General features: G+C 44.2%; 2 protein-coding genes across 3 annotated transcripts in view; both read left to right on the top strand.

Moving 5' to 3' along the window:
* Positions 1-27,707, top strand: part of LOC125718940 (rho guanine nucleotide exchange factor 2-like) — a 68,958-nt gene that overhangs the window by 13,540 nt on the left and 27,711 nt on the right. For both annotated transcript variants that reach the window (XM_048993261.1, XM_048993260.1), the window contains exon 2: positions 23,771-23,933. In XM_048993261.1, coding sequence (XP_048849218.1) covers positions 23,771-23,933 — 163 coding nt within the window. The remainder of the gene's footprint in view (positions 1-23,770; positions 23,934-27,707) is intronic.
* Positions 3,959-8,328, top strand: LOC125718954 (zinc finger BED domain-containing protein 4-like). Its single transcript, XM_048993297.1, has 2 exons — positions 3,959-7,487; positions 7,649-8,328. Exons 1-2 carry the CDS (start codon positions 6,133-6,135, stop codon positions 7,863-7,865), a joined length of 1,572 nt encoding a protein of 523 aa, XP_048849254.1. The 5' UTR covers positions 3,959-6,132; the 3' UTR covers positions 7,866-8,328.

The following is a 27,707-nucleotide window of genomic DNA, read 5'->3' as shown; positions in this document are numbered from 1 at the left end:
TTTAAATGTAATTTTTTTAACACACTGCTTAAAGTGCTTGGTAAGCAATGGAAATTAAATGATTCTGTGCCATGAATGTCAGTGTTTGGAACTATTCACCGTCCCCATGACCCGGAAGTTTGCCGGAAATTCCTCCTCCTTTTTTACAATCGGTCCCTATGGGAGTGTCGCGTCTGTTTTTCTACCACTCTGCTACACTGTGCGACAGTAATAAGTAATAAGGTTACAGATCTACCCAGTTTGTTTCAGGTGAGCAGTTACTGTAGGGGTAAAGGCAGAATGATAGCTAATGTACTTAAAGGTTCTCTTCCTTTATGACCATATGAATCTGTTCAGAAAATGTGATCATCACAAGCTGTATGGATTTGGGCACATCGAAAGAGGTGAACAAAAATGATCATGGAAAATTTAATATTATGAATTAAAATGCTGTTTGAGTAAAGCATAACCAGTGAGGTAGACCTCAGACTATACTATCCCCTGGCAATGAAGTGCGTCTCTGCTTTGTCATTTTATCTACAGTATTTGAAGTCACTGCGCTGGTTTCCATACCAATGAAATCATTTACCTTTGTTTCATTTGAGCATACTATAAGCTATATGTAACTGCATCATATGGCCAACAGTATGTGGACACACCCATTAATTAGAAGAATTGGCACAACCAATACTGATGCAGGCGTATAATTAAGCTCTCAGCCATATGCAATCTCCTGCAACAAACACTGGCAGCAGAATGGGTGGTTTTACAGAGGAGATTAGTGGCTTTCAAATTAGCACCAACATAGGGTGCCGTCTGTTTAATAAGCCAGTTTGCCAAATTTCTGTCCTGGAAGAAATAGGTAGGTGAAGTGATGGTGAAGTGGTGGGATATTATCTCTCGAAGAGTCAAAAGTCAAAGCCGTTTTTAAATCCTGCCATATGTACAGGATACACAGAGGATTGAAATTGCATTCCTTTTAGACCCACATTGAATGCATGAACAAACTACAAGCAAAAAAAAAAGTTTCAAAAATTTAAATTTCAATTGCATTAAATACTATGTATAAAAGAGAAATTACAGTGCAAATCTTGTGGATCCATGGTGCAAAGGTGGATAGCAGCAGTTTTTAGTTGTTATAGTCTTTGAAGTATATTTACTATGTAGTATGTAATATGTATGTACTGTAAGTGTATAACATATATACAGTAATATGCATGTATGTATGGTGGATCCACAGTACATCGTAGTTCAGGGATGTCAAACTCAAATCCTGGAGGGCTGGAGCCCTGTGTAGCTTAGTTCTTTAACTGTTCCACCACAAATGATTTAGAGTTATGTACAGTTGTGGCCAAAAGTTTTGAGAATGACAAAAGTATTGGTTTTAACAAAGTTTGCTACTTCAGTGTTTGTAGATCTTTTTGTTTGTAAATGTTTCTATAGTATATTGAAGTATAATTACAAGCTTTTAATAGGGATGTAACAATACACTCAACTTACGATTTGATACGATTCATGATTTTGAGTTCACGATATGATTTTCTCAATTTTTTTAGCAGAATGAGCTGCAGAAAAATTTTTATTCAAAAATATTCCTTTATCTTTCTAAACTGTGCAAAACGTGTTCTCTTCTTAACAGTGCAACTGAAATTGAAAATACATAAAAAAAATGGGGCAGCATGGTGGTGCAGTGGTTAGCACTGTTGCCTCACACCTCTGGAACATGGGTTCGAGTCTCCACCTGGGTTACATGTGTGTGGAGTTTGCATGTTCTCCCCATGTCATTGTGGGGTTTCCTTTGGGTACTCTGGTTTCCCCCACAGTCCGAAGGATAAGCAGTTTGGAAAATGGATGGATGAACATTAAAAAAAAAATCCCCAGTCAAAATAGATAAATAAAAAAAATCTCCATAAACTAAGGCTTGCATGTGCAGCTTTTTAGCATGGTTTTCCCTTTTAATAATCTTCGCTCAGCTCACTGTAGTGCCAGTGGACATGCTGAAACATGTTCATTGTGCTATTTGTGTATGTTATCAGTCTTTTACAATGTTTGCATGCAGTTTTTGTCTTGTCTGTGCTTTCTCGCTGCTTTCGTTTTTGTGATTTACAGAAAGAGAAAATGCTGCCACACCGCCAATTTAAGATTGGGCGGTGCATCCATCCATCCATTTTCTGAAACCGCTTAATCCCAACTAAGGTCATGGTGGGGACCGGAGCCTATCCCGGGAACAAGGGGCACAGACAGGAACCAACCCCGGGCAGTCACCTACACACCACAGGGTGCATACACTCACACAACTACAGGGCCAATTTAGACTCACCAATCAACCTATCCTGCACGCTTTTGGACCGTGGGAGGTAACTAGAGCCGCCAGGGAAAACGGGGAGAGCGTGCCAACTCCACACAAAAAGGACCCGGGACCGAAGCCAGGACCCTCTTACTGTGAGGTAGCAGCATTAACCACTGCACCACCACACCGTCCTCAATTTCAAATTCGCTCGCCATCTCACGTTCGGTCAAAACCAAAAACTGATGTACGACGTCGACATGAATATGCAGTGACATCTGACGTCGAACTCACATTGTGAAACCAAGTATGACATTACACCAGTTTTTCTGTTAAAGTACTGTGAAGTACTCCTAAAGTAGCGATTTTCCATATCATATGATTTTCCATATCAGCCGGTTTAAATCGTGATACATTTACATGGATTTTTAACCTATTTCTGATTCATCCTTATATGCCTAGCATTTAATAAGTATCAAAGGATTTTACTGACAATTACATTAAGTTTATGCAAAGACTCCAGGGTTGGTGACAGGACTGGAACTCCAGCTACCGGAAAAAAAAACCCACACTGGTCCATTTGGACTAGTTTGTTTGTGAGGTATCGCCCACTGCATGGTTGCACTCAGGTTCTCATCCCTGAGGTGTTTTGTCGTGTGGTGGCCCCCTGCTATGTCACAATGTCACATGTGGGTTAAATGCAGAGGACACATTTCATTGTTGTGCACTGTGTGCTGTGATCTGACAACAATTATTACTGATAACCAATTTTTTTAATTCTTCTGAAAAGGATTAAGGTCTGGGGAGTTTCCTGGCCATGGCCCCAAAATATCAATGTTTTGTTCCCTGAGCCACTTATCACTTGCCTTTGGTGTCAAACAATGCATGATGGAGCACTGTTCCAAACTGTTCTTGGATGTTTGGGAGAAGTTGCTCTCAGAGGATGTTTTGGTACCATTCTTTATTCATGGCTGTGTTCTTAGGCAAAACTGTGAGTGAGCCCACTCCCTTGGCTGAGAAGCAACTCCATACATGAATGGTCTTAGGATGCTTTATGTTGGCATGCCACATTACTGATGGTAGCGCTTACCCTTTCTTCTCCAGACAATTTTATTACCGGATGCCCAAAACAATCGGAAAGGGGATTAATCAAAGAAAATGATTTTACCCTAGTCCTCAGCATTCCAATCCCTGTACCTTTTGCAGAATATCAGTCTGTCCCTGATGCTTTTCTTGGAGTGACTTCTTTACTGCCCATCTTGACACCAGACCATCCTCCAAAAGTCTTCGCCTTACTGTGCGTGCAAATGCATTCACACCTGCCTGCTGCCATTCCTGCAGAAGCTCTGCACTGACGGCTCCCCTATCCTGTAGCTGAATCAACTTTAGGAGACGGTCCTGGCACTTGGTGGACTTTCTTGGGTGCCCTAAAGCCTTTTTCACAACAATTGAACCTCTGGCCTCAAAGTTCTTGATAAATGGTTGGTTTAGGTGCAATCTTACTAGCAGGATGTTATAAAGTGTGATCAGATGCATTGTAAAATCCCTCTTTGCCATGAAAATGATCTTAATCCATCCATCCATCCATCCATTTTCCAAACCGCTTATCCTACTAGGTCGTGGGGGAGTCTGGAGCCTATCCCGGAAGCAATGGGCACAAGGCAGGGAACAACCCAGGATGGGGGGCCAGCCCATCGCAGGGCCACTCACACACCATTCACTCACACACGCACGCCTATGGGCAATTTAGTAACTCCAATTAGCCTCAGCATGTTTTTGGATCGTGGGGGGAAACCACACAACAACATGGGGAGAACATGCAAACTCCACATACATGTAACCCAGGCTGAGACTCGAACCCGGGTCCCAGAGGTATGAGGCAACAGTGTGTGAGGCAACAGTGCTAACCACTGCACCACCATGCCCCACTTTATATAATTTCAGAGTATGCAAGTATTGCATTCATATGCAAATTGCCATCAGACTGACACAAATATTAATTTTCACATTCTCAAAACTTTTGGCCACGGCTATAGTATTCTTAGCCAGGTTCTGTTGAGCCGGTATCAGAATGCATTCCTTGATGAGACTTCTAAGCACTTATGCAAGTCCCTCTAGCTAAGGGCATCTGCTAAATGTGGTAAATGGGAGAGCTGTGTGGTAATTAGGGCAAGGAGTTTAATCAGGTGTGTTAAGTGAAGGGAACCTAACAATGACCAGGACTGGAGCATAACACCCCTGCTGTAGTCAATAACAATGATGAGACCCACCACAGTTATCCTCCGAAAACTTGAAGCAAAAGTTGTGCTGTAATTTGTTGTTCAGTCATGGGTTAGCAAATTGAAGAGCAGGGGACTGAGCAGACATTTTTGGAGAGGTCCTGTGCTCAGTATGATGGTGCCAGATGTCTTGCCGACTTGCATGGCTTGTGGTGTTTCAAATCAAGTTGGGTCAAGTAATTTTATTTTCATTTCAGCCATATACACAGTACACAGTGAAATGAAAAATTGTTCCTTCAGGACCATGGTGTAACACAAAGAGCAAAAACAACACAAGACTACGCATGTGCAATTTACAGGACAAGACAACATATAGTGCAGTCAACAAAAGCAGTAACAGTACTAGTTTGTACTAGTTTGTAACACTGCTACTACTTCTCAGTGAAAAAGTCTAGCAGCAAATTACAGAGACTGCCCAGCTGGTGCAGTTTCTGTATCAGATATTGAGGAGTGATGGAATTGAATGCTGAACTAAAGTCTATGAACAACCGTCTCATTTGAGAGTCATTAGTGTCCAGGTGGATGAGGGCTGAATGGAACAATTGACGTTTTGAAAAGAAGACAGATTACGGATTTAGCATTTTATGGTTCAGTTCCGGAGGTTGGTTTGTTGGTTGTAAGTGGCTGTCTGCTTGAACATGTCCCAGTCTGTAGTGTCAAAGCAGTGCTCAAGTGCCAAGGTGACCTTCTGGCCATATCCGTACCTACTTCAGAACTTGCTTCCACCTTTGGTCTGTATGCTGGTATAAGCATAACAATGGTGTGGTCAGAAAAGCCTGATTGGGGGAGGGGTGAACTTCTGTATGCTCCTTTGTGTATTGTGTAAACCAGGTCAAGGGTATTGTTTCCTCTTGATCACAACAACAACAATACTGGAAGTCGTCGACTTATGATCTATGTAACTGATCAATTTTATGACTGTTCCGAGACCACACATCTGTGGCCACGACTGTGCCACATCCCTGCGATGGGCTGGCCCCTCAACCTGGGTTGTTCCCTGCCTCGTGCCCATTGCTTCTGGGATAGGCTCCAGACCCCCCACGACCCAGTAGGATAAGCGGTTTGGAAAATGGATGGATGGATGGATTAAAGTAGCCATTTGGCTGAACAGCATCTAGACCTGTTAGAATCTTTTATGCCTGGATCATGTCCCCCCTTAATCTCCTCTGCATGAGGCTGAACAGATTCAACTCAGCTAACGTCTCATCATAAGACATTCCTCTAAGACCAGCAATTATTTTTGTAGCCCGACGTTGAACCTTTGTCCTTTTTAAGGTATGGTGACCAAACCTGCACGCAACATTCTAGGTGGGGTCTTAAGAAGGAATTGTAAAATCTTAGCATCACCTCCCTTGACTTAAACTCCTCACACCTAGAGATGTAACCCAACATCCTATTGGCCTTTTTTATTGCTTTCCCACACTGGCGAGAGTGGGACATGGAAGGATCAACGTACACACTGAGGTCTTTCTCATAATCAGCTACCTTTGTCATGTAATAAATATAATAAATCCTATAAGTGACTTCTTAGCATTTTAGTTTCAAAATAATTTAAGTATAAGCGTACCTATATTATAGAGGTCAGACATGAAATGCAGTGATGAATCTGTGGCTGACATTTTTGAAAAGGCAAGGAAGTTTCCCAGTGATAGTGTCAAGGCAAAGGGCATTACACAAAAGATTGTGGAATTCATTGCCTTAGATGATCAACCATTCTCTGTCGTAGAAGATGTAGGATTTCGTAGGCTGATCGAGCACATTGAGCCCCGTTATGTCATGCTGAGCAGACGACATTTCTCAGACGTGTGTTTACCTGAGCTGTTTAATGTTGTTGCAACTCACGTCCATGAGCATATAGCTGCAGAAATTTCAGCAATCAGTTTCACGACAGACATATGGAGCTCAGACGTCAGCCTTACCAGTATGCTCAGTCTAACCGCACAATGGATCGACGCTGATTTCCAGCTGCAAAAGATTCTGCTCCATTCACAAGAGTTTCGAGGGTCACATACAGCAGCAGCCATTTCTGATGCATTCGCCAATATGTTCGACACCTGGCATATCGACCGATCTAAAGTGCATGTTATTGTGAGTGACAATGCAAGAAATATGGCAAACGCGATAGAAGACAGTCAGCTGAAGGGAATAAGGTGCATGGCCCATACACTACATCTGGTTGTGAGTGATGGAGTGTTGTCTCAACGCAGCGTAAAAGACGTACTGGCTATAGGCAGAAGAATTGTTGGCCACTTTAAACATTCACAGTTGGCCTATTCCCGCTTACAGTCTATGCATGGTCAGTTTGGAACACAAATAAAACGGTTCCAGCAAGACGTGAGTACGCGGTTGAACAGCACGTATTACATGTTGCAAAGCCTCTTTGCGCAAAAGCGAGTCTTGGCTGCATATAGCGCAGATCACGAGCTCCCGGTGACATTCACTTCACACCAGTGGGTCCTAATAGAGAACATTCTCTCTCTTCTTGCCCCCTTTGAGCAGCTAACTAAAGAGATCAGCTCCTCTGATGCATCTGTAGCGGATGTTATTCCTTTAATCGCAGCACTAAAGCGTCTCTTAACCAAAGTGTTTGAGATGGACCACGGAGTGAAAACAATGAAAAGTACACTCTTAGAGTCTGTCAGCACACGTTTCACTGAGATCTATTCGGATCCTCTGCACTTCAACGCGACTGTACTTGATCCGCGTTATAAAGATCATTACTTGGATGCAGAAATAAAGCAGCGTGCACGAGAAATGATCCAGACCGCGATGGATGCCGAGAACCTGCGGGGAGATGGAGAGGGAGCAGCGCACAGCACAGGAGAAGGAGATCAGAGCGCAGGAAAAAAGACTCGTCTCTTTGCACCAGATGAGGGTCATGCACCCTCGTTGTCTGATATGTTGAGTGAAATCCTGCAAGAAAGTGCCTCAAATAATAATAGGTAGGCTATTCTGTTATGTTCTATTCTGACTTAGGCTACTATATATGTGACTATCAGATTGTAGCCATATTTCTGTTTTTTTTTTTTATGTAGCCATAAAATTTGACAAAAATTTTAATTTATGCACTGGCCCTATTTAAATACACTTTCTCAAATGTCAGGCAGATGACAAGCTCAACCACTCAACAGCTAGATGGTTATCTGTCTGAAGTCCCCATCCCCAGAAGTGATAACCCTCTTGTCTACTGGAAAAATAATCACGGCCGCTTTCCTGACCTGGGAAAGATGGCACGCAAGTACTTGTCTGCTCCGTGCACAAGCACTGACAGCGAGAGACTGTTCAGTGCTGCAGCCCATGTTCTCGATGAGAAGAGGTGAGAACAGACTTCACTGTAATAAAGCAGAGAAGCTACTCTTCATCAAGAAAAACCTGCCACTTTACCTCAAGAAGTAGAATGGGCTTGTCTAGTGTTTAAATATTTATTATCCACTTTGCACATCTGCAATTCTTGGTGCATTTGTTGTTGTTAACGTTCTACAGTTAACATATGGGCTATGGCAATCTTTGTTTTGATACACTATTATGTTGTAGGCCTACAGAGAAAATATTGTATCTTTAAGCAGTTGGACTTGTTCTGAATGCACTTTCTTGTAGTAGTCCTACAGAGCAAATTTAAAATACACTAGACTTAAATGCACTTTGTTTTTATGAGAGAACATATTTAATTTTACAACCTTTCAGCAGGCCAGAAGGCCTGTACATTGTTATTTAATGTACACATGAGTGCGGTTAAGTTAAACATTTAAGTTTGAATTTTATTTTATTTTATTTTATACTGTGCATTGTTGCAATGTGCTAAATAAATATTTTCATAATTTGTAACTGATTTATTCTTTGAAACTTTAATATTAATTTATGCAATCGCAATGCCTTGATTTTAGTAAGGTTAGTACACAGTCATAGCCATAAATGCAATGATACTAATTATTGGCATAATTTCTTTCGGTGTTTCGGTTTTCGGCCTTCGTTTCCTCTTTTTTGGTTTTCGGTTTCGGCCAAGAATTTTCATTTCGGTGCATCCCTAGCAAGAATGACACGTGAACTCAACCCAGAATGTTCCTTATTGGCTATGGAGATCGAACCAGGAACTTTCGCAGTGTAAGGCGACAGCATAAACCACTGTACCACCATGCCACGGTATTAGGCACTTGTAACATTTAAATAACTTACGCATTGTCTGTCTGCAATTCTTTGCCAAACTCCCTGGGTTTATTTATGGCTTCAGTATTGCCTTTTTTTTAGCGATTATATCTTTCTATCATACAGCTCCATCGGCAGCAGAAAAAAATACCGCTCTCGTTTTACATGCTTTCCGACTCATTTGATCAACCTATCATTCATCCATTCATTTGGGCTTCTTAAATATCTCAGGTGTACACATTAAGTGAGACTACACAAGTCTATCTTGTATGAGCCTTGATTAGGTAAAGCTGAACTGCATTAGTGAAACAATGTTAAGCTAAGTTTAGAGATGGTGCTAATTTGAATCTGACTTTTTGGGGAAAGTCCTTGTATGTGCCACGCCCCTCTGATCGACCACGTGTGATTCCCCGATTTGTGGTCACCCGTTTCCTGTTATTTCGGCTTATCTTGTGTATTTAGTCTGCGTCCAAGTTAGTATCCCCAGGTCTGACATTTATGCTCGTCACTGTCTGCCCTGTGTCGTCCCTAATATAAACCCTCATATCCCACGTTCCCACAGAACCAGTTCCTTCGTCTGGTCCACCATCCGGCGGCTCAGGGTGGGAAAGCGGTGCAGCATCAACACTATTTATGGTGGGGATGGTGCGCTGCTGACCTCAACTCGGGACGTTTTGGGTCGGTGGAAGGAATACTTCGAAGACCTCCTCAATCCCACCGACACGCCTTCCGATATGGAAGCGGAGTGTGGGGACTTCGGGGTGGACTCGCCTATCTCGGGGATGGAGGTCGCTGAGGTGGTCAAAAAGCTCCTCGGTGGCCAGGCCCCGGGGATGGATGAGATTCGCCCGGAGTTCCTTAAGGCTCTGGATGCTGCGGGGCTGTCCTGGTTGACACGCATCTGCGGCATCCCGTGGACATTGGGGGCAGTGCCTCTGCACTGGCAGACCGGGGTGGTGGTCCCCCTATTTAAGAAGGGGAACCGGAGGGTGTGCTCCAACTACAGGGGGATCACACTCCTCGGCCTCCCTGGCAAGGAGGTCCTGGAGAGGAGGGTCCGCCGGATTGTCGAACCTCGGATTCAGGAGGAGCAGTGTGGTTTTTGCCCTGGCCGTGGAACAGTGGACCAGCTCTATACTCTCAGCAGGGTTTTGGAGGGTTCATAGGAGTTTGCCCGACCAGTCTACATGTGTTTTGTGGACTTGGAGAAGGCATTCCACCGTGTCCCTCGGGGAGTCCTGTGGGGAGTGCTCCGGGAGTATGGGGTACCGGGCTTCCTTTTAAGGGCGGTTCGGTCCCTGTATGACCCGTGCCAGAGTTTGGTCCGCATGGGCGGCAATAAGTCGGACTCGTTTCTGGTGAGGGTTGGACTCCGTGAGGGCTGCCCTTTGTCACCGATTCTGTTCATAGCTTTTATGGACAGAATTTCTAGGCGCAGCCAGGGCGTTGAGTGTGTCCAGTTCGGTGACCTTAGGATTAGGTCTCTGTTTTTGCAGATGATATGGTTCTGTTGGCCTCATCGGACCGTGACCTTCAGCTCTCACTGGAGCAGTTCGCAGCCGAGTGTGAAGCGGCTGGGATGAGAATCAGCACCTCCAAATCTGAAACCATGGTTCTCAGCCGGAAAAGGGTAGAATGCTCTCTCCGGGTTGGGGATGGGGTCCTCCCCCAAGTGGAGGAGTTTAAGTATCTCGGGATCTTGTTCACGAGTAGGGGAACGATGGAATGGGAGATCGACAGGCGGATCGGTGCGGCGTCAGCAGTCATGAGGGCGCTGCATCGGTCTGTCATGGTGAAGAGAGAGCTGAGCCAAAAGGCGAAGCTCTCGATTTACCAGTCGGTCTACGTTCCTACCCTCACCTATGGTCATGAGCTATGGGTAGTGACCGAAAGAACGAGATCGCGGGTGCAAGTGGCCGAAATGAGTTTCCTCCGCAGGGTGGCTGGGCTCTCCCTTAGAGATAGGGTGAGGAGCTCAGTCATTCTGGGAGGGACCCACTGGGAGGAGACCCCGGGGAAGACCCAGGACATGCTGGAGAGACTATGTCTCTCGGCTGGCCTGGGAACGCCTCGGGATCCCCCCAGAGGAGCTGGATGAAGTGGCCGGGGAGAGGGAAGTCTGGGTCTCCCTGCTGAGACTGCTGCCCTCGCGAGCCGACCCCGGATTAAGCGGAAGATGATGGATGGATGGATGGATCCCACATTCTCGCCTGCCTGCCTCATCCTTCCCCACTTTCCACCTGCTCGCTTGACCCTGGACGTTACAATACCCCCCCTGGCCAGCAGATCCATCTTTTGTTCTTTTCAGAATAAATAAACTATGTAACTAGAGCTGGGCGGTATGACCAAAAATTAATATCACGGTATTTTTCAAAGTTATATTGGTTTCACTCTATACAACGTATAGAGTTTTATTTTTTTTTTAAGTATGTCTGGGCATTTACCACATTTTACAGGATTTTACAGGACACATTTTTGTTTTACATTTTTGCATTGTTCCCACATTAATATTATTTTATTATTAGCCATTGTGCCTATCCGCTACCTTAATTTTAACATATGGCTAACATGTTTGTTGGCTAACTGCTTATAGATAAATGGCTAATGTTAAAGTTTGCCAGCCAAGGTAACATTTTTGAGAGTTTAATAGTTCAGTGTTGCTGGGACACAAGCTTTACTGACCTCACAAAATTTCTCATAAAAAACGCATCTTTAAGATCTTTAAGGTCTTTAAGATGCTTCGCCAGGTCTGACATGCTACTTGACTTCGTCGCCACATCTTTGTAGCACTGTTTGCATCGAGGCTTATTGACATCCTTAGCCTTCCCAAGCCTGTCTGCAAAATACTTCCAAAGGGCTTTTTTGTGTTTTTTTTTTTTTTTTTACTAGCAGTTTGCGAAGTGCCTTCAACTGCAGTATATGCCATGTTTGGCCAACTTGGCATGTATGTGTTAAGTAGTGTGAATGCGTTCAGCGGCTATTGAGAGGAGGGGAAGGGCTGTGACTGTGCTGTAGTGGTGCTGTGTGAAGTGTGGCGAAGTGAGGCGAAAACCACACTGTTGGTTCCGATAATGGTGAAAATGAGTATCTAATGAGATACCAGTTTTTAATCTCGATTAGTATCTCAGAATCGATTTTTGACAGTATATCATAATTTTCAACTCTAGTGTCCGCTATATCTTCCATAACCCTAACCCTAACCCTAACCCTTTTTTAGGGGTGCAACAGTGAAAAAGGTCACCCCTTAAACAGTTTCCAGCTGCACCACTTCCCAAATGTTGTGTAGGCTATTTAAACTAGTATTGCAGTATAAGAAAAATTCATATAACAATAATAAAAAATAGTTTTCGGTATGAACTGGTATACCGCCCAGCACTATATGTAACCTTATTCTGCTAATATGCGGCCAAGTTGTTTCACTGTTGTTAGAAACTATATTGGTTATGGATTAAATTTTCTGGGTATATGGAACGTTTGAACACTGTACCACATCCAACTCTTGTTGATGTTATGGTGCCACATTCTGAGACCAGCTTTTCTGTGGTGCTGTGCTGAGGCCGTTTTTTCTGGCCCAAGGCCATTTTTTTTCAATGGAAACACGTGGAACCAGTGCCGAATTGTGAAAAAGTTCGGCACTAGCACCAGCGCTGCATTGATGGAAACTAAGCTTCATTGAAAGCCTTCCCAGAAGATTAAAAGCTAAGAAGTTAAACACCTCAAGATAAATTTAGTTAAATTCAATTGTATTTGTATAGTGTCACGATCGGCCGGTGAACGGGTGAGCATGCAGGAACAGGCAAGCGGCGATCGGGCAAGGAGCAGGCAAGCAGGCAGAATACGGGATAAAAGGGCATTTAATCAAGGGATCGGGGAAACGCAGAGCAGGACACATCTACTGACGCTCACAAACATCAATGACGGACAGGGAACCAAGGCAAGACAGACTGAAATACACAAGACTGGGCTAACATAATCAGACACAGCTGGGTACGATCAGGGAAGCACACGTGGATAATCAGGAGGCGTGGCACACACGAGGATCGTACGAGCTGGGCGTGACATATAGCACATTTTCACAACATTACATTGCCTCAATGTAGTGTATATTTTCCCTTCCCAAAGTCCCCAGTGAGTAAGGCAGAGGTGACAGTGACAAGGAAAAACTCCCTAGAAGGAAGAAGAGGAGCAAGACTCAAATGAGGAGCCTATCCTCCAGGGCCTGGCAGAGGAAGTCAAATGTGCAAGGATTGTAAAATTCTAATTAACACAGTGAAAATTTTTAAGATCTGAGTTTCAATGCAGGGGGCAGGCAGGTGATGGCAGGCAGGTGATGGCAGGCAGGTGCTGGCAGGCAGGTGCTGGTGCTACTTCTGATATCTGGATGAAGAGTGATAGCAGTAGGGAAGGAAGGAGAAATTTCACAGGCAGAAGGGCGGGCAGGCTGGAAGGACGTCACAGGTAGTAGAGGCATCATAGCAAGCAGGGTAGGCAGAATTTTTTTTGGGGGGGGGGGGGGTCTCCTAGCACCACCTCCCGGGGGGTGCGTGGGGTAAAAAGTGCATTTGCCAAAGTAGGGGAGACTAGCGGTAGTGCAAACAGGTAGATGAGGGCTACCATGATTAATTGATGTAATTCATGAGACTGTGAATTTGTCAATATCAATATTTTAAATCAATGCATTGTTTTTTTAAATAACTTGAATAAAGTTACCTTTTTCATTTCTGAAAAGCTTTAGTTCATTTTAACAAATGTTTTCTTTCAATATAATTACATAATTATCTGGGTAATTCAAATTATCACAAAACAAAAATATGTTTTGCATGCTCCAAAGTTTTGATGACATATCACAACAGTACTAGTGTTATGCACAAGCATGTGAAGAGAGAACACAGGTTCTGGAATCGACTATCCCACATGTGGTATAAAACAGAAATTTCACCAAACCGTTTAACAAACTCCGCAAGTTTTTTGATAGATTCGATAATGTTGTGGTTGTTACTGGGTCAAGAAGACACAAGAGCACGCATATGGGCTTTGTTTACATTGACTGGGCTACATATTCAATGAAAGGAGACCAGAAATAGTGACATGAGGTTTTTCTTATTTATTTATCAAACTGAATGTTGCAATACACCATTTTTGTCATATTCATGTAGCCAAGACTTTGGGGATCAGACATCGGGGATCAAAACAAACTGCCAACATTGCTTACTATGTACTTTTATAATGTTTCTGCAAGTGATCCAAACTGCATTTTGCACTGTCTATATTTTGATGTCAAATTACAAACTTCACATAAATCTGACATATTTACAAAGTACACTAAGATTAAGATGAGTTTAATGCCAAAACAAATATGTAAAAATAATTTGCCATGAATTAAGTTTATGATATTGAAAGAAGTGTGTGACCATACCTCAGTCAGTGAAAGTGTGTTCCCTACCTTTAGACCCCAGGGGTTAACAAGGGATCCAAAAGGAGGGATTTCATGCTAAACACTTTGCCATCGGCCAGGGGGATCGACGGAGGTGGATCTCGAACGTTGGAGGGGGAGTGAGCAAGGCTGTAGCGAAGTGGCTTCAGGAGAGATACATGGAAGACTGGGTGGATACGGAACAGCCTGGGGAGTTGCAGGGAGTAGGAAATGGGACCTACTCGGGCTGTCACTTTAAATGGACTGATGTACTTTGGGCCGAGCTTATGACCTTGGGGTAGTCTGAGATGTTGCGTCGATAACTATACCCAGTGCCCAGGGTTATACACTGGTGCAGGATGCCGTTGTCTGTCTGCTTGTGCTTTGATCCACGCAGCTCCCTTGGATAGCTGTCAATGGACAAGGCTCCATACTTGCTCGCACCACCGATACCACTGCTCCACTGCAGCGACCTCTGTAGGGGAGGAATCCCATGGGAAAAGAGGGGGTTGCAGACCCAACTTGCATTGAAAAGGTGTTAAACCTGTGGTTGGGTTAACTAGGGAATTCCGGGTGTGCGCCGCTCATGGCAGGTAATGGGACCATTCCTGTGGCTTTGAGGAGCAGAGGGTTCATAAGACCGATTTCCTGATTCAGTCGCTCTGCCTGCCCGTTTGCCTGGGGATGATAAGCCGTAGTCAGACTTATCCCGAGCTTGGCAAGGGAACGGGAGAAGCTTGTGCCTGAAGGAGTTGCCTGACCAACTCTGTCATAGATCAGAACTGTTCCTGCATTTTGCGCATCTGCTCCTGCATTTCCATAGATTTGGCGAGGTATTCTGTTATAGTAGAATACTCGGGTATGGTCAAAAAGCCTTTATTGGGGAAAACTAAAACCAAATTCAAACAACTACTGTAGCGGGGTCCAAGCCAAAAATCTGTCCGAGCCGTGCGTCCAAAGCCAAAGGGTAAACCGAAAGAGTAGTCGTCAAGCCAGGTGCAGGTGAGTCGAGGAGCAAGGAGGTCAGTCTGATGATGAAGACAAGAAACACTGGGAGCGGTCACGGGGGAAGATCAGGACTGGAATGGACGGGAGCAGGATGGTTCAGGAGGCGCGGGAAGAGGTGGTAGGGAGAGTCAGGCGGAACGGGGCTGTAACAAAGACACAGGAGTAAAGCACCCGGAGATTGCATTTCAAACAATACCTCACACTGAATGATCTTCATGCGAGGTTTACAGTAAGTAGCAGAGAGGGGCCGTGTGTCTGATTGCTCACAGCTGTGTCGCCTGTAGGTAGCTAGTCAGAAGCAGACAGGTTACTGCAAGGCAAAGTAGGACTATCAAAGTAAAGCATAAAAAAATACCAGTTTTAATTTTTTTTTAAACACTAAGCAGACTACTTGATTACAGTAAGCAAATGATTTAAATAGTATTTGACAGGAATGATTCTGTCCCAAGCTTTCTTATCCATTATAAGCGGTTGATTACTATAACCATGATCACTATATGTGGTTGGTGGTGACTAGGTTGTTGTTTTAGCGTTTTTCACTACCTTTATGGAACTTTTTTTAGCACGTATAAGTCTACAAAGCAACCATTTTATTTAACTTGCGTTTCTCAAAAAAATTTGTAAAATAGCTTAAATTAGTATTGATTGTGTTTCCTGCAAACAAGATTTTACTTAAAATATTAATTTCTGCAGTTAAAACTGTTAGGGAAACCTTGACAGGAAGACACAGATCCAGGTATGCAAATCCACGCCTTGTTTATTGGCGCAATCGGGGCAAAGGCACAGGTTTGGACAGGCAAAAATCGTGGTCGTTGGACAGGCAGAGAGGTCGAGATCCGGGAAGTCAGTCCTACGAAGAGGCACGAGACGAGACCACACAGGGGGGCGGGAACGGGATGTGCCGGACTCGGCTGGGAAATCGGGTCAGGAGCGGGAGCGGGTCTGGAGAAGGAAAGGGAGGCAAGTAAGGAGAAAACACTAGGTAAACAGAGCAGGCGAGGGAGATGAGGGAGATAGACAAAATAGCGCTTGGTATGACTCGGAATCATCGGCTCAATACTTCGCGTTGTTCTGGGGTAATTTGGCCGTATTTGTACTCCCTCTCATTACCCACAACGCCGCACACCTGGTGGTTCCTGCCTGTGTGGGCGTGACAGTACCCCCCCCCCCAACGGTCGCCTTCTGGAGGCCGAGGACGTCCCCACGGTCAGGGAGCGGGTTGGGTTGGGTGGGCGAGGTGGAAGGCTGCCTTGAGGTCCGGGTTGGTTATAGTGCACCCAGCTGCGTTCTTCAGTGTCACCTCCCTCCCAGTCGACCAGATATTGGAGTTGTCCCCTGCGCCGGCGGGAGTCTAGGAGGGAGCGGACCCAGTTGGAGGGGTTCTCTTCTGGTACCTCAACAGGGGGGTCCTCAAATGGGGCGATGTCAGGTCGCAGGGGACTGCGTTTCATGGGTTTAAGGAGAGACACATGGAAAGTGGGGCAGATGCGACACCCAGGAATGCACAGGTTCCGGGTTGACAACCAACCAGCTGTCTGGCTCGATATGTGGGTCCCGGACGTTGTTGACGGTCAACCTGGATCTTCCTTTTCTCGGCCTGGACACTCAGTGCTTGTTGGATCTGCTGCCAGGCTCGATGGCGCGGTCGCGGTACCAACTCACCCACCCACCCTCGGCACCGGGCCCTCCGGGGAGTCCTATGGGAAGAGGTGAGGCTGGTAACCTAGGACGCACTGGAAGGGAGATAGGTGAGTGACGGGACACACCCGGGCGTTGAGGGCATACTCCGCCCACACCAGGTGAGCAGCCCATCCGGAGGGGTCGGTTCGACACAGTATATGGAGAGCCTTGGCCACCTCTTAATTGGTCCGCTCGGCCATGCCGTTTGACTGCGGATGGTAAGCAGATGAAAGGCTGAGGGTGATATTGAGTTTGCGACACATCTCCTGAGTTGACCCGGGAGTTGAATTGAGGTCCTCGATCGGAGAAGATGTCCTCTGGTAGTCCGTAGTACCTAAAGAGGTGTTTAATGATGATCTCTGCTAACTCTGATGCAGAGGGAAGCTTTGGGAGCGCTACCAGGTGATGCATCTTAGAGAACCAGTCCACCATGGAGGATGGTGGTCTTACCATCAAGCAATATTACAGCATTTATAAAACCAAAAATTTTACATGAAATTACCCAAAAAAAACTATTGCCAAATATAATTTATCAGAAAATAGTGTCTAGTAAGTTAGTGTTGTCAAGAGTTGTCAATAGACAAACAAACACAATACGATTATTACACTCACGAACATCACGATGATGATGCTGAAACTATTTATCCTTCACTACTTAAGTACACAGGGTATTAAATAAAAAATGTGGGGACAGTAAGAACATAAGAACTATACAAATGAGAGGAGGCCATTCGGCCCATCAAGCTCGCTTGGGGAGAACTAAACTAATAGCTCAGAGTCGTTAAAATCTTATCTAGCTCTGATTTAAAGGAACCCAAGGATTCAGCTTGCACTACATTATCAGAAAGGCTATTCCATACTCTGACTACACGCTGTGTAAAGAAGTGCTTCCTTAAATCCATCTTGAAATGTTCTCCCTCTAATTTCCACCTATGGCCACAAGTTTGTGTATTTAAACTAATGCTGAAGTAACTATTTGGTTGAACAGCATCCAAACCTGTTAGAATCTTATATACCTGGATCATGTCCCCCCTCAGTCTCCTTTGCTTGAGACTGAACAGATTTAGCTCAAGTAACCGTTCCTCGTATGACATTCCTCTAAGACCAGGAATCATTTTTGTGGCCCTACGCTGCACCTTTTCTAAGGCCACAATGTCCTTTTTAAGATATGGTGACCAAACCTGCACACAATATTCTAGGTGAGGTCTCACCAAGGAATTGTATAATCTTAGCATTACCTCCCTGGACTTAAACTCCACACACCTGGAGATATACCCCAACATCCTATTGGCCTTTTTTATTGCTTCCCCACACTGGCGAGAATGGGACATGGAAGCATCAACATACACACCAAGGTCTTTCTCATGATCAGCTACCTTTATTTCAGTGACACCCATGAAATACCTGTACTTTATATTTCTGCTCCCTAGATGGAGTACCTTACATTTATCGACATTAAATTTCATCTGCCAGGTATCGGCCCAGTCACTAATTAAATCAAGATCCCGCTGTAGCTGCTGATCCGCTAATTCAGTATCTGCTACACCACCCACCTTGGTGTCATCTGCAAATTTCATCAGTTTACTGTATATATTGGTATCCATATTATTTATGTAAATTAGGAACAATAATGGTCCTAAAATCGAACCCTGCGGTACCCCACTATGAACGCAAGCCCAGTAAATAAAACATGAGCAAATGACATAAAATTAATGACACAATTAATCACTTCTTAATCACTGAGAGCTTTCATTGTGATATGAAAAAGATTTTAAAAAAACATCAGTGCTTGGATACAAACTCATGGCTGTGTAGGTGAGAAAAATTGTATACCATGGTGAGTGTTATGTAGACCTGTCAATCCCACTTAAACACTAAGGCTATATGAGTAATGACGGATCAGGAAATTATAAGTGTTTATAGTGTAATTAAAATAAAAAAATACAGACAGCCGATTTCATTAATGCAGACCATTCACCTCTGAAACCATTGTAATTCAAACAACAGTGGTTTGAACTAACATGGTTCAAACTACTGTAGTACTAATAAAGCATGATGGTTTAGGGAAACAGTCATAATTCAGATAATGACCACCTAGCTTAGTGGGCATTAAGGCGTTTAGCGGACTGTAAGTATTCAACATTGTTATGGTCTGTTAAGGCCAGAAATAGTTCCCTTGTTCCTTCCAACCAGTGCCTCCACTCCTTCAAGACCAGCTTCACAGGCAGCAGCTCGCGATTCCCTAAATCATAATTCCTTTCAGTTGGCATCAGGGAGAAGAAAGCACAGGGGTGAATCTTGCAGTTAGTGGGGCAACGACCATAATGTACTCCTGGATAAAACATCAATAGAAGTTAGTGATCCCCAGAAACCGCTGCAGATACGTCCACAGTGTGAGGTTGTGGCCACTGGCTGACTGGCTGACTGCCTTCACTTTGGCAGGATCCATTTGGACTGTGCCTTCCGTGAGAGACAGCCTCTAAAAAGGATATGGTGCATAGGTGGTTCTCGGTCTCCTCAGCTTTGACATAAATGCATTTCCCACAGGACCTCATTGACAAGGTTTTGAAAAACGGCTGGGGCATTGGTAAGACCTAACGGCATTACAATATACTCACAATGGCCAGTGGACATGTTGAATGTGGTCTTCCAATCGTCACCTTGCCGGATCATTAGGTGATAGGTGTTCCTTAGGCTATGCTCACACTGCAGGACAAATGTGGCCCAAATCTGATTTTTTGCTCATATGTGACTTGGATCATATTTTTTCATGACAATGTGAACAGCCACATGGAATCCGTTTTTTCAATTCCGATTTGGGCCACTTCAGTATGTGGTCATAAATCAGATACAGGTCTGATTTTTTTGCAATGCGACCTCAGTCTGAACAACGAAATCAGAATTTATGTGACTTTTTCGTCACTCTCAGTCGACGTTCGTCATAATTCTGTGCAGGTGGAAGTCACCATATGTCTCCGTCAGAATGCCAAACATGGAGGAGAGCACAGAAATCGGCCAGTGGAGGGACAATGAGGTGCTGGATTTAATAAGTATTTGGGGAGATAAATCTGTTCAGGCAAAACTGGAAGGTTCATATTGTAACCGGGCAGCTTTTGAATTAATGAAGTGACGTCTTTGTTTTTGCACATGCACATTATTGTGTCTTTGTTGTTTTGTGCGCATGTGGGCCAGTTCAGTATAGTGAACTGTTCACATTGAAATCTTATATTGCCCACATTAAAAATACAGTAGTGTGAACAGAAAATCAGATTATGAAGATCCGCACACCCTGTAATTTGTCCATGACAGACGATAGCAATGCCAGAGGGTAATGGTTCTTTACGGTGATTTCATTTAAGCCTCTGTAGTCTATTGCCGTGTTACTCCTGGCGAGGAAGTAAAGGCGTCCCCTAGCTGGACTTGTGCCTGGGAGCAGGTCAACAGCACAATCGTATGGACGGTGATGTGGAAGGGACAATGCCCAGGACTTACTGAATACCCCCTGTAGGTCCAGATATTCAGCAGGTACTTTGGAGAGATCAGGAGCCTCTTCAAGGAAGAAGGGGACCACTGGTGACAGAGCGGAGTGCAGGCAGCGAGAATGGCATGACAGGGCCCAATCAATATGAGGGTTATGCCTGAGGAGCCATGGGTACCCCAATACCAGCAGGGCCTGGGGGGAATCAATTATTAATAGGGTAATATTCTCTATGTGATTACCCAATAAACGGAGACTCACTGGTATGGTAGATTTGGTCACCATTGCCATTCTTCTTCCCGTGAGAGATTGAGCCACCAGCAGGACCCTAACTGGTGTGGTTAGTATCTCCCACTGCTTGACCAGGGTGGCTTCTATGAAGCAGTCCTCATCTCCAGAATCAATGAGGGCTGCTAGAGACTGCTGATGTAGCCTCCCAGGCACTAAGGCAGGCAGGAAGGTTCTTTGTGGCGAAGAGGGGAGAGCTGAAACCACGCCCACCAGTACCCTCGTCCTTACTGGTGGGTTGTACCCTTTTATTGGGAGGACATTCGCCGTTGCTGCTCAGCAGGCAATAACAGAGTCCTATTGATCTGCGCCAGCTCTGGCATGAGTTCTCTGAGGTTAACTACTGGATCGACAGATCGAGGAACCTGGTCCCTTTCCTGACGCTTTTGCTCATGCTGAGAAAGCCAATTGTTGATGCGGAGAGCCAAATCAATTAAATCTTCTTGTGTGTTGGGGAGATCGCGTGTAGCCAGTTCGTCTTAAATAACTTCTGATAGCCCCTAATAAAAAGCATCAGACTTCTTGGTTCACCCCAGCTACAAGACATTGCCCGTGTTCTAAACTGGATAGCATAGACCTTAGTGGAGTTGCAATAGTTCACATGCCGCTTCTGTGCCTAATTTGGAGCAGTCAAAAGCATGCTTCATCTCCTCCATGAAGCTGGAAAAGTGAGCACAAAACAGGGCTCCGGGATCCCAGGCTGCTGTCCCCCACTCTCTTGCTGGTCCAGTAAGCAGGGTGATAACATAAGCGGCCCAGGAGCACTTGGTAGGAAAAATGGAGGGCTGCAGCTCGAAAATAATGGAACACTGAGATAAAGGCATGAACCAGTTCCGACAAGCTGGCGTGAAAGGAAGCTAAGGATTCCTCAATCGCTGTCAACTCCAACTGGTGATGCCCCAGGAGGATCCCGTGCTTACCCAGGGCTTCCAAAACTCGCTGGAGACCGTCTTGATCTACTGAGTCCATCTCATTGGTGAGATCCTCTGTTGGGAATGTCCGAAGATAGACACTGACAACGATCAGCTTTGGGTTAAGGTAACTGGGAGGCAAAGCCAAAGACCAGGCGAGGGTCAGGGTGACCAGTGTCAGTTCCAGTTGGATTGAGGCGAAAGTCAAAGTCAGTGTTCCAGGCAAGTGTCGGGCGATCAGCGTCGGTACTGAAAGGGATGGGCAGAAACACGGAATCTAAAATTAATCGTTTAGGTTAATCAACCGATCGGTTGATAGATTAATCTATTGAAAAAGAGTTATTACTGGTAGTCCTGGAGTGCAATATGTAAGCTCCAAAAGATTTGGTTTCACCATAAGTAGCAAGTAGAGACAAGTGGGAACGCAGGCATGGGGAGTCCCTGAATGTCAGCACTCCAGTTCCAAAGGGAGTGTGAAGCTAGAGTGACAGTTCAGTTCATCTAAAGCCAATAGCATCGATCCCCACCCAGCTCTGTACCTCACATTGTAAGCCTAACTGGGAGAGAGTAGTTAGCTAGAGCTAGAACTATGAGGTCCCTATAAACTAGACTATACAAGTGTGTTTTTTGTCTAGAACATTGAGAGTACGCCAGAATCTCACACATCCGCTAGGAGAGTATTCCACAGTTACGGACTGAATGTGGTGCAGTCTGCTGTAGTTATGTCTACTCTAGGTACTGATAGATACCCTACTCTTTGAGAATGAAGCAGGTGAGGAGGGTTGTAAGACATCAATTGATCTTGAGAAGATAGAGCATAGAATATGGCTAGTACAATATTTTTTTTTTAGTTTTTGTAAGAACTGTGGCTGCTGCATTTTCTATTAGCTGAAGTTTATGTAAGGATCTGGATGGGCAACCAGAAAGGAGGGTATTGCCGTAGTCCAGCTTGGCTGTGTTCCTAGATAGTAGAATGCAGTTCTAGTAATACTTCTTGTATGACCATCAAAACAGATCTGAATCAACAAGAACACCAAGATCTCTGACCACTATGTTAAGCTGAATAGGAAGACCATCAAGGTTGAGGTCAGACTTACTTCAAGCACGGATGCCTTTGGACACACATGAACTTTAATTCAATAAAAAAAAAAAATGTGTATAGCTTGTTTTCACAACATTACATTGTCTCAAAGTGGTTTACAGCATCCACGCCCAAAGCCCCCAGTGAGCAAGCCAGAGGTGACAGTGACAAGGAAAAACTCAAAGACTCAAAGAGGGAGCCCATCCTTCAGGCCAGCAGAGGAAGTCAATCGAGCAAGATGGCAAAGTCCCAATTTACATTGTCCCGATCTTAACATTTGAGTTACAATGTGGGGGGCAGGGAGATGATGACTGGCAAGCGCTGGTACTTCTTCAGTTGGCGGGGCGAACAGTATTATGGCAGCAGTGCATACAGGGAAGGCATCACAGGCAGAAGGATGAACAGGCCGGAAACATGTCATGGGTAGTGGAGACGTTGCAGACAGCAGGGTAGGCAGGATATCTTAAAAATTTGGAGTCTATCAGATTGCCAGACAGAGAAGTGTGATTTGTTACTCCAGAGAACACATCTCCACTGCTCTAGAGTCCAGTATACTAATATCACCATTTAAGCTGCTAAGACACATACGGATACTTTTGTATTGTACTGTGAGCACTGCGAACATTAGCCTGAGCACCAGATGAATGGGAGTCTTGCAGGGTTGCTCGCTCTGCCAGCAGTTGGGACGGTAACTGTCATATACTTACGCTGGGCATCAGTCATGAATTGTATTTGTCTTAAGTTGACAACGACCTGTAGTATTTAGCCATGTTACATTCTGAAAAAAAAAGTAGTTGGTTACTGGAAAAGCTACAGCGTTTTTAAAAGTAGCTGCACTACTGATAAGCCACTAAAGTTAAAAGTGTCGCTAATTGTACTGGACTACTACACAACACTGAGTATAGCTGTTATGTGATCTTGTTCATTTTCCTTCCTAGTCTATAGCCTAGCTGTGGCATTCTGAACTAGTTGTAGGCAAATAAGTGATGACTGATTTCCTTATGAGACATCCAGGCCGTAATGTCTGTCAGGCAAGCAAGTAAATTCAAAGTGAACGGTAACGGGCCCAGCACTGATCCCTTTAGGACACCATATTTAATTTTACTGGGCTCTGAGATTCATTATCCACATAGACAAGTTGATAATGATCTGTTAAATATGAACTCTTATCTGTGTGGATTTGCATGATAATCCTGCATTTCTTCCATTTCTTGGGGCTACAGAACAAAGAGAAGGAACGGATGAAGGAACGGGAAAAGGAGGCCAGAGAGAGAGAGGCGAGGTACAGCAATGGCCATCTGTTCACCTCGCTCACTGTGTCAGGCACCACCCTCTGCTCTGCCTGTGGAAAAAGCATCACCGCCAAGGAGGCCCTCGGTTGCCCCAGTGAGTAAACACTCCAACTACATCCTCAACACATTCTTGAACGGCTCTACCTGTACCTTACCTGTACCACATCCTTCAAGGGCTCTATCTAATAGTGTTACAGTACCACCAGACAGTAACATTGCTGTCTAAAGCCGTTACGGTACCTACATACAAAAAGCCACTAATACTGTTACAGTACCAACAACTTCTAATTCTGCTATTTAATACTGTTACAGTACCACATCCTCCAATGGTTCTGTTAGTGTTGTCACAATGTCGACACCATACCTCCATAAATATTTCAACACCAATACTTAAATGATACCACAGCAAAAACTTAAAAAATCAAGGAAATTAATGAATAAATAGATGACAGAACCCTGATTTTTTTTATTATTAATTAAATAACATATTTTGTCAATATCGGTCAAATGTAGCCTTTGTCAGAGGTGCAGAGCAATACTGAACATGTTTTTAACAAAGCTACATTTTTTCAGTTTCAGCTGTTAAGCTATATAGCTATTTAATATGTTTTAATACATTTATAACACTGATAATTACATTATTGTGAATAATTTGATCAATGTCTTACATGTGTGTTTGTGTGATTTGCTCTTACAGTTTTTTTTTATTTGCAAGATATCACTTAATAACCAGCAATATATCTCCTTGGCATAGGTCTGCACTCTCCTGAGCACAGTTTGTAGTAATAGAAGATATTTACACAAATGTACTGCATACCATGATTACTTTAGCTGAAAAGATTACCTAAAAAGGCAAAATAAAATTAAACAGTTAGGCTGTCTCGCAAACTGAAGTGGTAAAATGACAAGTTGTGGATAGTTGGCAAAAGCACTTGTACTTGCAGCCACGGCTCTCTTGTAGTGGTGTGATGTTCGCAAATGAATTGTTTGTGGAGAAGGAGTCCCTTGCAGAAACAGTACTCTCATGTTCTCTTCCCTACAAAGATCTGTTCTTTTTGTTCTTCCGATTGTCCTCAGAAATATGAATGCTGCTTCCATCCTTGACTATTGCCTGCGAGAGCCAGTGTGGTATGTACAGTAGGGTTGTGCTGAAGGGGGGGATATGATTGGCTGGAAACTAAACCCGGGACTGAATGTGCAGGAGTTTATGAGTTGGTGCAGGAGTGAATGAGTTGGTGAGCAAGGCTGCTGAACGAGAGAGCCATACCTCGGTCGTGACTAACGTACACCATCTACTGGTGTAGCATATAGCCTACATGTGCAGTGATTTTCTTTATGTTGCAATTGGATTTTAGAGATGCGACATTTTCACAATTTAAAACGATTTAAATCAGCGTTTGCCCTCGTTAGCTGGCTGTTTGATGAGCAGTTAGGTTTGCGTTTTTAACAAACATGACTACGTAGCTAAGGTAACAATGTTGAGAGACAGACTTTAATCAAGGAGGAACATACCTGGTAAGCAAGTATACATTCGCCGTATAAGGCGATATACATAGCAATTTCTTGTCACAGCAGCACAAATGCATTTTAATTTTATGTGCATTTGTGCTGCTATGACAAGAAATTGCCGTGCATATTGCTTCATATGGTGAATGCATACCTGTGTATCTGTTATATGCACCCTTGACTATAATTCATTAGCAAATATTATTTTTTTCACATGACTTTATTGGTGATATTTACCTTACTCCATAGCACTATTTAGCCTAAATAATGGGATTTTTTGATATATTGAAACATAAGTATTTCAAATATGTTTTATGCAAACAGGAAGTGCCACTGAACAGGTCGGTGAATAAAACGGAACAAATCTTTTAGGTGAACTGAATAAAACAACCTGTGTCCCAAAAAGGTTGAGTAGTTTCACTCATCACTACTCCCTTCTCTGTGAAAGTTGCAGGGTGAGAGAAAAAAAACGGTTGGCACGTCCACTGTGCCTGTTGGGAGAGGAAGAGAAAGTCGAGCTAATGACCCACTGCTGCACAATGAGCAATAGGGAATACTCATATGGAATACTCATACAGAATACTCATACGGAATACTCTTAAATATCCATAGTTATAAAATAGAAAATAATATAACTCTTTACAATGGGGTATATACACTCGCCGGCCACTATATTAGGTACACCTTGCTAGTACCAGGTTGGACTCCCTTTTGCCTTCAGTACTGCCTTAATCCTTCGTGGCATAGATTCAACAAGGTATTGGAAACATTCCTCAGAGATATTGGTCCATATTGAAATGATAGCAGTTGCTGTAGATTTGTCGGCTGCACATCCATGATGCGAATCTCCCGTTCCGCAACATCCCAAAGGTGCTCTATTGGATTGAGATCTGGTGACTATGGAGGCCATTTGAGTACAGTGAACTTATTGTCATCTTCAAGAAATCAGTCTGAGATGATTCGAGCTTTATGACATGATGCATTATCCTGCTGGAAGTAGCCATCAGAAGATGGGTGCACTGTGGTCATAAAGGGATGGACATGGTCAGCAACAATACTCAGGTAGGCTGTGGCGTTGCAACGATGATCAATTAGTACTAAGGGGCCCAAAGTGTGCCAAGAAAATGTCCCCCACACCATTACACCATCACCACCAGCCTGAACCGTTGATACAAGGCAGGATGGATCCATGCTTTCATGTTGTTGACACCAATTTCTGACCCTACCATCCGAATGTCACAGCAGAAATCGAAACTCTTCAGACCAGGCAACATTTTTCCAATCTTCTATTGTTCAATTTTGGTGAGCCTGTATGAATTGTAGCCTCTTTTCCTGTTCTTTGCTGACAGGAGTGGCACCTGGTCTTCTGCTGCTGTAGCCCATCTGCCTCAAGTTTCGACTTGTGCGTTCGGAGATGCTCTTCTGCATACCTTGGTTGTAACGAGTGGTTATTTGAGTTACTGTTGCCTTTCTATCAGCTCGAACCACTCTGGACATTCTCCTCTGACCTCTGGCATCAACAAGGCATTTTCGCCCACAGAACTGCCGCTCACTGGATGTTTTCCCTTTTTCGGACCATTCTCTGTAAACCCTAGAGATGGCTGTGCATGACAATCCCAGAAGATCAGCAGTTTCTGCAATACTCAGACCAGCCCGTCTGTCACCAACAACCATGCCACATTCAAAGTCACTTACTGTAAATTACCTTTCTTCCCCATTCTGAAGCTCGGTTTGAACTGCAGCGGTTCGTCTTGACCATCTCAACATGCCTAAATGCATTGAGTTGCCACCATGTAATTGGCTGATCAGTAATTTGTGTCAACGACCAGTTGGACAGGTGTCCCTAATAAAGTTGCCGGTGAGTGTATATGTACAGAGTGGAAATATATAAATATATGTACAACACTGTGGAATTGCACTCAAAGAAATATTGCACGTAAAAAACACTATGGTGTACTGAATGTGTGTGTTTTGTTAGTCTATGTTTGTGTGGTCAGCTGCAAGGACTTTGTTATAGAGTCTGACAGCAGATGGAAGGAAAGACCTTCTGAATCTCTCCTTTCCATATCATGGATGCAGAAGTCTGCCACTGAAAGAGCTGCTCAATGCTGTCAGAGTCTCCTGCATGGGGTGGGAGATGTTATCCAACAGGGATGAAAGCTTAGCCACCATTCTCCTGTCACTCACAACCTCCACCAGGTCCAGAGGGCATCCTAGAACAGAGTTGGCCCTCCAGATCAGCCTGTTCAGTCTCTTCCTGTCCATAGCAGAGATGCTGCTGCCCCAGCAGACCACACCGTAAAAGATGGCTGATGCCACTAGAGAGTGGTGCTGCAATTGGATTTTAGAGATGCTCTGATCT

Source organism: Brienomyrus brachyistius, chromosome 23 (assembly GCF_023856365.1).
Source record: "Brienomyrus brachyistius isolate T26 chromosome 23, BBRACH_0.4, whole genome shotgun sequence".
NCBI lineage: Eukaryota > Metazoa > Chordata > Actinopteri > Osteoglossiformes > Mormyridae > Brienomyrus > Brienomyrus brachyistius.
The sequence above is the reverse complement of the archived record's forward strand: the minus strand, read 5'-3'. Positions and strand labels throughout refer to the sequence as shown.